The sequence below is a fragment of the Labrus mixtus genome, chromosome 2 (assembly GCF_963584025.1).
Source record: "Labrus mixtus chromosome 2, fLabMix1.1, whole genome shotgun sequence".
In the NCBI taxonomy this organism is placed as follows: Eukaryota; Metazoa; Chordata; class Actinopteri; order Labriformes; family Labridae; genus Labrus; species Labrus mixtus.
The window spans coordinates 7,299,272-7,310,868 of record NC_083613.1 but is presented as its reverse complement, the minus strand read 5'-3'; the positions used below and the strand labels follow the sequence as shown (position 1 = coordinate 7,310,868).

Here is an 11,597-nt window from a genome sequence, read left to right as displayed (position 1 = left end):
ATATCACGCATCGATTATTGCAACTCTCTACTGGCAGGTCTTCCTACATGCACTATCAAACCTCTGCAAATGATACAAAATGCAGCAGCACGACTGGTCTTCAACCTTCCTAAAAGAGCACATGTCACTCCGCTGTTCATCTCCTTACACTGGCTCCCAGTTACTGCTCGCATCAAATTTAAAACTCTGCTGCTCGCTTACAAAACAGCGACAAAAACGGCTCCTCCTTACTTTAACTCTCTTATCCAGGTCTACACTCCCTCCCGCCCACTACGCTCTGCCAATGAAAGGCGTCTGATCCAACCTTCACAACAGGGTCCTCTGTTGTGACTGACTAGACTCTTCTCCTCTGTCGCCCCCCGGTGGTGGAATGAACTTCCAAACTCCATTCGATCTGCAGAGTCCCTCTGCACCTTTAAGAAAAAGATTCATGATGATTCAAAATTCATGAATACCTACTAACTTAATGATGATGGTTTCGATATCATTGATGATGATGATGGTTGTGACGATGGTTTTTGTTTGATAAACGACGACTTATAAGATGGTTTCTATACTGATTAGAGCTCTCAAGAACTGCCGTCAATGTTGTGCTTTGCCTCTGTGCAATGCCTGTCAGCACCTCTGTGTCCAATTAGACTCAAAGCTGATTGTTTGCGCTTACTGACATTGTTCCCTTTTTTCTAGATCCTTGCTTGTGTTGTACTTACTCTCTGATGTACTTCGCTTTGGATAAAAGCGTCTGCTAAGTGAATTGTAGAATTGTAAATGCAGGGCATGATAACTAATAAGAATTCTTAATTCTTAAATAAAATTAAGAGATGCAGATGTGTTAGATTCTATCGTTGTTATATGAAAGCCCATTATTGTGTTTGTTATCGACACAACTAAAGCTCTCTTGACATTCTCCAGAACAAGAGGAAGCAACCAGCACATTTTACAATATTACAGTCCCTAGGTGTTAAGAAGACAGTCCTGCATGGAGGGCCCTTTGGTGATATGAGTTATCTAAATGTCTCATAGCAGTATTAAATAACAGCCCACGCCTCAATGTGCTGCATGTTTATGCAGTGTCTATCACACTCTGCACAAAGTGAGAAGAGAAGCAACACTCTTCTCCCTGTAACAAACAATTGTCATTTAGCTCCACAGACACTATAACTCCAATTTATTCCTTCTTCTATCAGGCAGCTAAATGCTGACAGCAGTAATTAACTTACAGGACAGGACCTTTCAACTTCTATTGTAAGGATTTGTATTATTATTTATTGATTATTCAGAATTGTGGTTTGTAAATCTTTATGATCGGCTCATCATGACATCACGAAAATGTCTGGATGCCACGGTTGACTTTATGCTTGTTTTTATCTGGGATGAATAAAGTTGTTTTAATCTTGAATCAAATTGACAAGGTCAACAATTGATTGAAGTAATCAGAGATCAGTTCAGACAACTGGATGTTTTATATTTCCATGCAGCCAGTTTAAACCACACTGGCTGCATGGACAAAAATCAAAACCCCTTCAGAGTTTAATTTCAAAGAACGTTGCATGCTTTTATACGTATTTCCACAGTGTGCCTTGTATTTTATATTCTTGTGTGAAATAAATAAGTATTAAAAATACACATATAAATTGTGGAAGGAAATGTACCTAACATATTAAGACAACTAAAAATATTAATTAATTTAAGTATCCACAAGAGAGCCTTACACTATCTTTGGATAGAATTAGGAGTGAATTTCTCTGCAGAACAAGGAGTGCCTGCAGATTGATTCCTTAATTGTAAAGTTTTCATGTGGCAGACAAAGGCTCCAGAGCACCAATTGATTTTGTTCTGGAGCGGTTTTTGTCTATACACCTCAATGTATATTTCAAATAGAACCATGAGCGCATGCTGAAATGGAAAATAATTAAAGAAGTGGAAAGTAACTCCGCTGCTGTATATATCTGCATGTAAGGCATGTGTCTTTCTGTGTAGTTAGAGAGATCTTCCGTGTGTAAAACATTGACAGTACTAGCGTGACTGAAAGTCCTCAGGAGATCAGTGTAAGAAGCCAGAGAGGCAACAGCACCTGTCTGTAAAGTCTGTTGAGCTGGTTCCAGGCCAGGTTAAGCGAGAACACCTGCTAAGCCTAACGTTTAGTGTCTTGAATACTAGCATTGGAAACACAAAGTAATATGATTCTATGATATTGTTTGGCTCTTATTATGAGGTGGTTATTTCATCTGCTCTAGATACAGTTTGAATATGTTGTGCCATGATTGTACTTTTACTCATCCAGGTTATTGAGGTCCTTGATTACGTGTCAAAAAATGACACATCCATAATTTAAGACTATAAACCAGACTGCATCACTTGTAAGGAAAAGTAGACATGTAATGGTTAAGTTTGGGATAAGTCTCCAGGGAGAACTTTTTTTGTTGTCATTTTAGCACTTACTTTTGGGCCGTACCACTTTTCTTATGGGATTATACAATGTTATATAAACACTGTGTGGGCACTGTGTAGAGACAGTCCCCATAGGGACCCATCTCTTTTGGGTCCTTAAATGTAATCATTTCATTTTCAGATTAAGACTTTATTTAAGTGTACATTTAAGGAAGGACTTGGGTTGGATATGTAGTGATTATGGTTTAGATTGGGGTAAATCTGCGGGGAATGAAAGTAAATCAGTGCGACACCTTGAATTTGTGTACATGTTAAGTCATTCTATAAATAGTTTATGAAGTGTTATAACTTTTTATTTCCCTGACTAACATGAGTGCAACCTTAAATGTGGAGGAATCTACATCTTCTGCCTGGGTGAAAGGTGTAATACATCTGTGGTGAGAAGATCAGGCTCCATATGTTGGTCTAATCCAATCCAGGTGGTCCTGTCTGCTCCTATTAGAGGAGGCTGTGACCTGACGCGCCCTCACCAGGCTGCCACTGAGTCAGAGAGCAAAGCTGAGCAAAGCGTTGATACCTCTCTTGCCACCAAATCCTACGCATCACTCTGCCTCTAAGTGTCTGTGTACAAAATGTTGACACAGTTAATGTTTCTTTTTTTGTTCACACAAGGCCTACTATGTCAGGCTGGTCTGGGTCAGGAGGATCAGGGAGCTGAGATGAGACAATCAATGACACTTGATCCAGATTACCCTGACAACATGTTGTGTTCCATCTATTGAAGGATAAAGAGCATGGATTCTTGCAGAAGCAGGTGAACACTGATCAAGTTTTCTTTGCATATTTTATCTTAAAAAGAAATTTGTTTTTCCTTAGATCAGATATAAACAGATTTACAGCATTCAAATGTTCTTTTCTTGACCGAAATGATCGTAAACAGTATTCAGTTGTTAGAAATTTTAATCAAGGCTTCTGAGCATGTTCCATGATCAGCAATGAATGGCAATGAGAAAATGTAAATAAATAAATAAATAAATGAATAAATAAATAAATAAATAAATGAATAACCTATAAACTAACATTCAATCACAGTTCTAGTGCTGTTAGGGTGAAAAGTGACAACATACTTTGAGACTAAATCAAAGTTAAAATCTCCTTTAGACTGTTGGACAGTCAGATTCAAAGCATTACACCAAACCAAACCTGGGTCTGGATTTATTTCAGGATTGGTATAACTTCTTTGGAGGTTGGTGGGGTTATCCTTGTCGCGACAAAAATCAGACAAAACAGGAGATCATTTTCAAACAATCAGATTATTTCGGAGTAAGTCAAATGGTTTTGTACTTGTGACCAAGTTTCACCTCAAAGCTGGTGTGCCAATTAACATTAAAAGAAGACAGCTAACGTACTGTAGGAGTGGATTGCTCTTGTTTGTTAGGTAAACTTGCATGCAGATGTTTTTTTTGGAGAGATGAGTTGAAGCTAAATTGTTGTCAGATGATCACTGATAGGAACGAGGATTATGTTCAAATGTATTGCATGCCAAATCTTATGCTCCCTACAAAGACAGTTTTTCTACAAACAGGCAAAGCCATCTGAAATGCTGATAGACAATACTACTTAGACAATACAATCAAAAACCACAACAATCCAAAGCCTGATTCATGTCAAATAAATACAGATTCTTTGTCTATATGCAGATCCAGTGAATATATATAAATTATTTCTGAACTCTTTCTGAAACTTGAAGTGCTGTCCTGTGTAGCAATGATCCCCACCCATCTGGGAACCTTATGGATCCAAATATCCGCACTCATGATCTGACCCAGGTTTGACATTATGCAGCTGTTCATTTGAAGTCACAGCTCTGTTCTCCCATCAGACAGTTGATCCTCCTCCACCAGGTCTCAGAAAGGCTCTTGATTTTATCAGGGGTCTTCTTCCTGAGAGTCATCCTCTCCTGCTGGACACTGCAAATGTCGGTCTGCCCGATGCTGGCTAAGATTGCTGAATCAAATGTGTCCTTCAGGTTCTTCTGGGTCAGCGCCGAACACTCTGCAAAGCTCACCGCCCCAAGCTCCTGGGCGAGCTGCAGACCCTCCTCAGAGCTGACCGGACGCTCCTGTATCTGTGCCAGGTTGATCAGCACCTGGACATCCTCCCTAAGGTCCAGCTGAGTGCCCACAAGGACCACGGGCACTCCAGGACAGTGCTGTTGGATCTCAGGGACCCACCTGTCGATCAGGTTGCGAAAAGAGCAGGGGCGGACCACGCTGTAGCAGAGGAGGAAGACATTGGCATTCTTGTAGCAGAGCGGGCGGAGGCGCTCCAGCTCGTCCTTTAAGAAACAAAGAGGCCAGGTAAGAACAATGTGTTTGTGAGTCTTTACCATCATCTCACCAACATGCGGCTCATTTACAGTGAATTCCTTAAAGAGCTGCCTTTGTAATAGCTCAGAATCAATCTGGTACAACTGACTTAACTTAATAGTTTATTTACAGAAAGAAAATGCCTGAGAGACCTAAAATGGTTTTCTACATTGCAAATTAATTTTAAATCAAATGTAAGCTCCCTTTTAATATATGGTGTCTTTTAAACATGCAAAAGAAACTCACAAAAATTCCCAAATTTGGGGAATTTTTAACCTTGAATACACTTTTCCTGCCAGCCTTGAAATGTCTCCGCATGGAGTTAAGTGGAGCTGACATGTGAACGCAAAAGCAAATATTCAGGAAAACTCTGGACATTTTGGGTTTTTTTCCAAAGTGCATCTGTGTAAACAGCTATAGATGAAGTTGGAATTAACTAAATCCTCTTTCTTATGAAGAAGGTTTTTGCAAGTGTCCAGAACGAGGTTGGGGTCTCTACAGATACGTAGATGTTGTCCTATTTTTCATTTAAACTGACCCTTTATCTTGACGTCATCACGGAAAAGAAAGATTGGTTGCGTTGTATTTGGAAACAATGTTTGAATTGAAATAAATTATCTTTTTGATTTAAAAAGAAATCAGGTTAAACAGTATTTTTGATAGCAAGTCCTTAAATGGAAATTTTGAACACTTAACCCTTAACACTTAACCCATAGTACCAATTGTAGAACCTAAGGGGGGCATTGGAGCTGCAGGATGGCAGGGGTGGCTTCTAAGCTGATGAATTACAGTCTCCGTTAAATCCTCCAGGAGGCGCTATAAACTGTGGAGTTGTGACTACTTTGCACAGTGGGGTGGTAAAAACTAAACGGGTCTTTCTGGATTTCCGTCCAGGGCTTAAAGCAAGCTGCAGGGGGCATCAAACACAAACACAGCAAGGACTACCAACAAGTGAAAATATGCACTATTGATCACTAATGACTTACATTAATTGATCCATCAACCAGACCCCATTTCTACCACGATAGAGCAGAAAGAAGGCGAAAATTTGCAAAACAAAATGTGATTGAATGCATGCACTTTTCATACAGCGATCATATGTTCAGGTTTGTTAAATACTATCTACGATTATATCGGCTATTAAGTCAAAGAAAGGGTCAAAGGGCGCAGCTTACCTGTCCAGCCATGTCACAGAGCTGCAGTCTCACAGGTTTCCCGTCAACAACAACCATCACTGAGAAGAAAAACAATGCACCCCGTACGTTTTAGACAATTAGCCGTATTGTCATTCATATTCCTCACCACTGATGAAATGTGGGGAATAAAACACAACATACAGGCTCTACAACGGAGACATTTGGCATGTAAGCGAATAATCCAAACAGATTCAATACATTTAAACTCCCAGGTTTGAGTAAAACTTGTGCGTAACTCCAACTCTAATCTCCATTGTTAGTTTACCTGTGAAGTTGTCAAACGCTGTAGGAACATAATCTGTTGGGTAGCCGTTGGTGGTGTAGCTCACGATCAGGCTCGTCTTGCCCACAGCGCCATCTCCAACCAGGACGCAGTTCACCTTGCGCTCAGGTGCGGAACCTGACCGCCGCCGCTTCATGGCCAGAGGGAACTCCCGGTTCTTTAAGAGCCGAGGCGGGACCGCGGGGGTGTCCACCCCGCACAGAGGCTCTGACACACGCCGTGGCTTCTGCATCCCGACATCCTGCGGAAGCATGGCTCTGCGTACGGGAGGATTTGTTGTAGGCTGTCTGACGGTTCAGATTCTTTGGAGACTTTGCGCTCTACATGCTCTCATTGACAGCTCACGTATGTCTGCAGCAGGTTAAGGTTTGTGAAGTGCAAACAGGAAGCGCGCCAAACAATATATGTAGGACTGTGTCTTTTGCGCTTTGGCAGAATTGAGTCGCGCAGTGGCACAGCCGGCGAGTTTCTCCGCTCAGCAGGAGCTCCTGATTGGCATTCTCGCTACATCTGCTGTGGTCGTGATTCCTAAGAGGCTTACCGTGCACAGCACCATATGAAGCTCAGCAGCTTTCCAAGTGAAATCAACTGAGCTTTCTGGACAGCTTTATCCCATTTAGTCAGACATATAGGCTAGTGTGTCTCCAGCTTTGGTCTAATAAAAATGGAAATACAACTACTACATTTATGTTAATGCAAAGAAGAAGAAGAAGAAGGATTTCTTACAGCAGCTGTCTGACAACGCAGCTTTTAAATACAAAAAAATAAATGAACTAAACCAAAAAAAGTAAATAAATGCTAGAAAAATAGAGGGGGGGAAACAAATGCGTATGAATACAATTATTTAATAAACACATTCCTTTCTTTTATGTCTTTGTCTTTATCCCCATTATTCATTATTTATTGGAATTGATCCTCTAAATATTTGATGCATGTTTATTACTATACCTACATTTATATATAAAAAAAACGTTAGATTTTTTCGGCAATATTTTGTTCTCAATATACCATCAATATTTATCACAAAAACTGAATAATTTACTATTTTAGTCATAATGTTCATACACTTCCCATAATAAATCACCCAAGAACAAAAAACTAAATCAGATGGGGTTCACTTTTAAACAAGGGTCAGTTTACGGGTCCTCTACATGAAAAAAGGTTGAATATTTCTGTCAAAGTAAAGAGGGACATACTGTAGAGCTGACATGAAAGATGAACACCCCCTAGTGGTGTAATCCCGTCAGCTGCGGAGACTGAAGGAGGAGATGCAGGATGAATCATCAGCAGAACCGCAAGAGAGAGAGAGAGAGAGGGATGGAGAGAGAGAGAGGTCTGGAGCTGGAAACAGATTATGACATCAAAAGAGGAGAGAGGAGGCTGCAAGGAGAAAAAAATGTCAATAAACCTTGACTAAACTAAAATAGAGAATACATCTAAATCATTCCCAAATGTGTCTGTTTTAAAAAGAAATCAACTTGAGTGCTGTTTTTTCCCCACTGTTAACAGCCTTCCTAAGAATGTTCAGCATCCTTCTGTTAGGAAAGACAAATTGAGGAAATAACTCAAATAATATTTAAGAATGAAGAATTCAAAAACAGTTTAACAAATTATACTTTAATATGAATTTTGAATATTTGAAAATAGTGGTATTAGTGTGTGTAGCAAATAATCTGACTCTCCTTGTGTCTTTCATTCTCTCGAAAGATTAATGAAATTTTTTTTTTTAAAACAGCCAGTACCTTCAGGTGGTTGCACTTCCCTCGGGAAGCTGCACAAAGACAACATATAAAGATTGTGTGTCTGTGAATGTGTGTGTGTGGGAGGCATAATGTGTTGCCATGCATAGATCAGCACCAAAAACACCAGTGAGTGGGAGTGAGACCATGCGCACCAACACAAGAACAGGACATCTTCTCTCTCTCTCTGTCACACACACACACACACACACACACACAATGCAATATCGTTATCTGTAATTGTGCCCAGTGTAAAGGAATTATCAGGTGATATGCCATTAGTTGGCACCCAAAAAACAGGGTTAACATGGGGTAGGTTAAAACTGCAAAACGTTTTCATATGGTTCCAAAAGCGATATCTGGGTCTTCCTATACGTTACTAAAAGAAGTTAGAGTTAGCATCCAAGAATCTTCTGAAAGAATTGAGGTCACCGTTAGTTAAAGTTCTGTTGAATGCAGATGCTAAAGGCCACATTGTGTCTTATGAGAAGCTAAGGGCTGTGACTATAAACTGTATAAAGAGATGGACAACATGACAGCTTCCCAAAAGTGAGACCAAAACATTTGGAGCTCCCCCTACTTACTGGCTGCATAGTAGGTCATAAGCCCCGCCTCCTCCAACCTATAAATCATAATACAAGTCAAAAATGTTTTTTTTGTCAAACTTGATTTCCTGTCAGTATAGTTAGTTCTTATCATGCTGATTTATGCGTAAGTGTTCGCTCTTCCAAGAATGTTAGTTCATAAGTTATTCAATGCTATGAAAAGGGCGTGATTGACAGCTCTTTTGACAAAGGTGGCTCCTGCTGTGCTGTGTGCACTGTATAAGCAGAATAGAGGAGGAACGGTGAGACGCCTAACAAACACTGAATGTTCCATGACCTCGAGTGTCTGTTTCAAACCGAGGCAAGGATCTGTTCTGCTGTGAACTGTACCCACCTGACCGATCTTTGATGTTTTATCGGAAGGGATGAAACATTAATCCCACGCCTTTTTTTCGGAAAAGACTCAAATGAAATGGAAACATATTGTCCATCTCTATATTTAAGCAATGGCTGTTGCAAAGAATTCGTATTTGACATCTAATGAAAGAGAACAGACACGGGTTGTAGTGCAGTGGGTCTGACACCGATCCCTGCAAACTCCTCCAGATTGTATTTGTGACAATTTTTCTTCAGCCACCAGAAACAACAACTGAAAGAGAAATAACACAGTCACACTGTAGCCCTATTCAAACTGTCGTTTCAAACCGCAATATTTACGCCCCTGTGACGTTACGCCTTCAAGTCCCGGAGGCATAATGGGGTAAAAAAACACCCTTTATACCGTCTTTGGTGGTAGTATCAGCGGCGTTACAGAGGCGAGAGTGAGACTGTTTCAGAAGAGTGAGAAAAGGTGGTGAGTGACATGTGGGAAAGGAGTCACAAGTCAGATTCAAACATGGGCTGCCACCTTGTGGACCACAGCCCCGACCCGTGGGGCACGCGCACTAAGCACTAGGCCACCTGCGCCCCAAGATACAGCAATTTTGAACAAAAGGGCTTGTTTCTCTCTCATACTTACTCTTAGAACCTTCATGAGACGAAAGCCCTTTTATGCCTGTTTAAGGCCAACGTCCGTGTAGTTTGGCCTTCAAAATGAATGTCACTGATCCCACCTTTGTGCCGCTCCGAGGGTAACAGAGGTGTTACAGAGGCGAGACAGGATTGGCGGAGACAGCAGGGGAGAACAGCGCTGTGTGTGTGCAGGTCTGAGTGTGTATGTGGAGCTCTCACTATTCTACACATTGTGCCTACACAGCACCTTTGGCAATGTGAATTCACAGACTGGGGCACCAATATCACGCTGTTGCCGAATTCAATATGAATGACAAAGACATGATGATGGACGAGCTTCTATAAGGCGCTGATGCAGAGTCGCACTCTGAAAGGGGCTTAAGAGGAAGCAAGGCTCATGGAAGTGCGGAACAATGATGAACATATAATATACAACTTGCCATAATCCCTTTCATAACACTTACAATTTCCCTCTACTGAAAGGAGTCTAATCTTAACATTTTACACTATAAAGGGTTTATCAACCTCTCTAACAAAATATTTACAACATGTCACTCAAAAAGTAAAGCATGCTGAAGAGGCATTTGACAAAAATGCCAAAACAGCTCCCTCAAAAAAGTTTTTGCTTCACCCTATGTTACGATTTCATAACTAACATATAACGCGCATGTCGTGATAAAGCATGAAAGTATAACAATGGGATATCGTCCAACTTTTTAATCTTCACATATAGTAATACTCACTCTAAAAAACCTTGTCTTAACACTCAGTAAGCATTTACAAGACCCTCCAGGATTTCATTGGCCTTTTCTGTGATTGTTGTGGCGATAAATACATAAATTTGTGTATAAGTTCTTACAGATTTTTGTGAGAATTTCCTCATAAAGATAGAGGAACTGTTCAAAAGGCACAGTGTCTCTGGGTTTTAAAATCTGCTGAAAATAATCTTTAACCAGGCGATGACATCACTGCTTAACAGGATTAATGAAGAGTCAGAGATCTTCCTGCTCTGTCAATGGAGACATCGGGCAGCTCTGTTAACAGAGCTGGCACAAAACCCAGAAACACATAAACCATGTCTGCACACACACATGCACACAGAAGCACACACACACACACACAGAGAGAGAACATACAATGCTGCTATTCTTCTCATGTACAAACAGTCTACCTCCTCCTCCTCCTCCTCCTCCTCCTCCTCCTCCTGCTCCAACATCTGATAAACTAGACACCTAATCAGAATCTTTGGGGACCCCAGGCCTCCTTTTGGAGTTTGCAGACCAGACAAATACACTAACTCAATTTAGAGTTTGGGATTAAGACCCCCACCCCCCCATTATAAAACACACACATGTAGATAAAAAACACACACACATCGATGACCCTCCTCCTCGTCTTCTGCTTTTCCTCTTTCTCTCATCTCTTTATTGATGGGATCAGCTGAGGGCGACATTCTCCTCTTCCTCCCCTGCACCCTCTCTCTCTCTCTCTCTCTCCTTCCTCTCCTTCCCTCGGGGGACCGGGCTGCTCGGACTCTATAGTTATGGGCCGGGGCCATCTGTCACCGTGCGCATTCACGCAGCCACCAGAAGGCCGCAACATGTGCAGATTTAAATGGAGAACCCAACTTTCCCAGGACACACAGGCCTGACCCCGGCAGCCGCAGCAACCCCCTCCTCCTCCTCCTCCTCCTCCTCCTCCTTCCTCATCATCAACCCCCTCCTTTCCTCTGCCTCCCTCCTCCTCTTCACTCCTCCATCCTACAACCATCACCGCCATCAACCAGCATCCCTAAACTAAAAAAGCCAGACCGCACCCACCTGCCACACCCTCCTCCAAGAAATACTGTCTGCATGTGAATCAGTGAATTAGAGCCCCCCCCCCCCCCCAACACCACCACACATATAAATACACATACACTCACATACACACGAATAATCAGATAAAAAAAACCCTCCTGGACCCCCCTTCCCCCCACCCAAGAGTGTATGTGGGTATGGTAATGGCTAAGCAGCATGCTGGAGCACCTTCTTTACACACAATGATGGATTTCCACCTTGCAT

General features: G+C 41.5%; 1 protein-coding gene across 2 annotated transcripts; it reads right to left on the bottom strand.

Annotated features, from left to right (window-relative positions):
• Positions 1-3,239: 3,239 nt before the first annotated feature.
• Positions 3,240-6,891, bottom strand: LOC132983019 (rho-related GTP-binding protein RhoU-like). 2 transcript variants are annotated; one of them, XM_061049218.1, is made up of 4 exons: positions 6,222-6,891; positions 5,936-5,994; positions 5,747-5,776; positions 3,240-4,729 (listed from the first exon to the last, which is right to left on the bottom strand). In XM_061049218.1, exons 1-4 carry the CDS (start codon positions 6,490-6,492, stop codon positions 4,241-4,243), a joined length of 849 nt encoding a protein of 282 aa, XP_060905201.1. In that variant the 5' UTR covers positions 6,493-6,891; the 3' UTR covers positions 3,240-4,240. The 2 variants fall into 2 exon arrangements, with proteins under 2 accessions (XP_060905201.1, XP_060905210.1); XM_061049227.1 differs by lacking the exon at positions 5,747-5,776 and having other exon boundaries at positions 6,222-6,890.
• Positions 6,892-11,597: the final 4,706 nt, after the last annotated feature.

Coding starts and splice junctions, on each gene's coding strand:
- LOC132983019 (XM_061049218.1), bottom strand. CDS start 6,492: ATGCTTCCGCAGGATGTCGGGATGCAGAAGCCACGGCGTGTGTCAGAG. Junction 5,777..5,935: donor TCTGTGACATGGCTGGACAG/GTAAGCTGCGCC, acceptor CTATCGTGGTAG/AAATGGGGTCTGGTTGATGG. Junction 4,730..5,746: donor TGGTTGATGGATCAATTAAT/GTAAGTCATTAG, acceptor TGTTTCTTAAAG/GACGAGCTGGAGCGCCTCCG.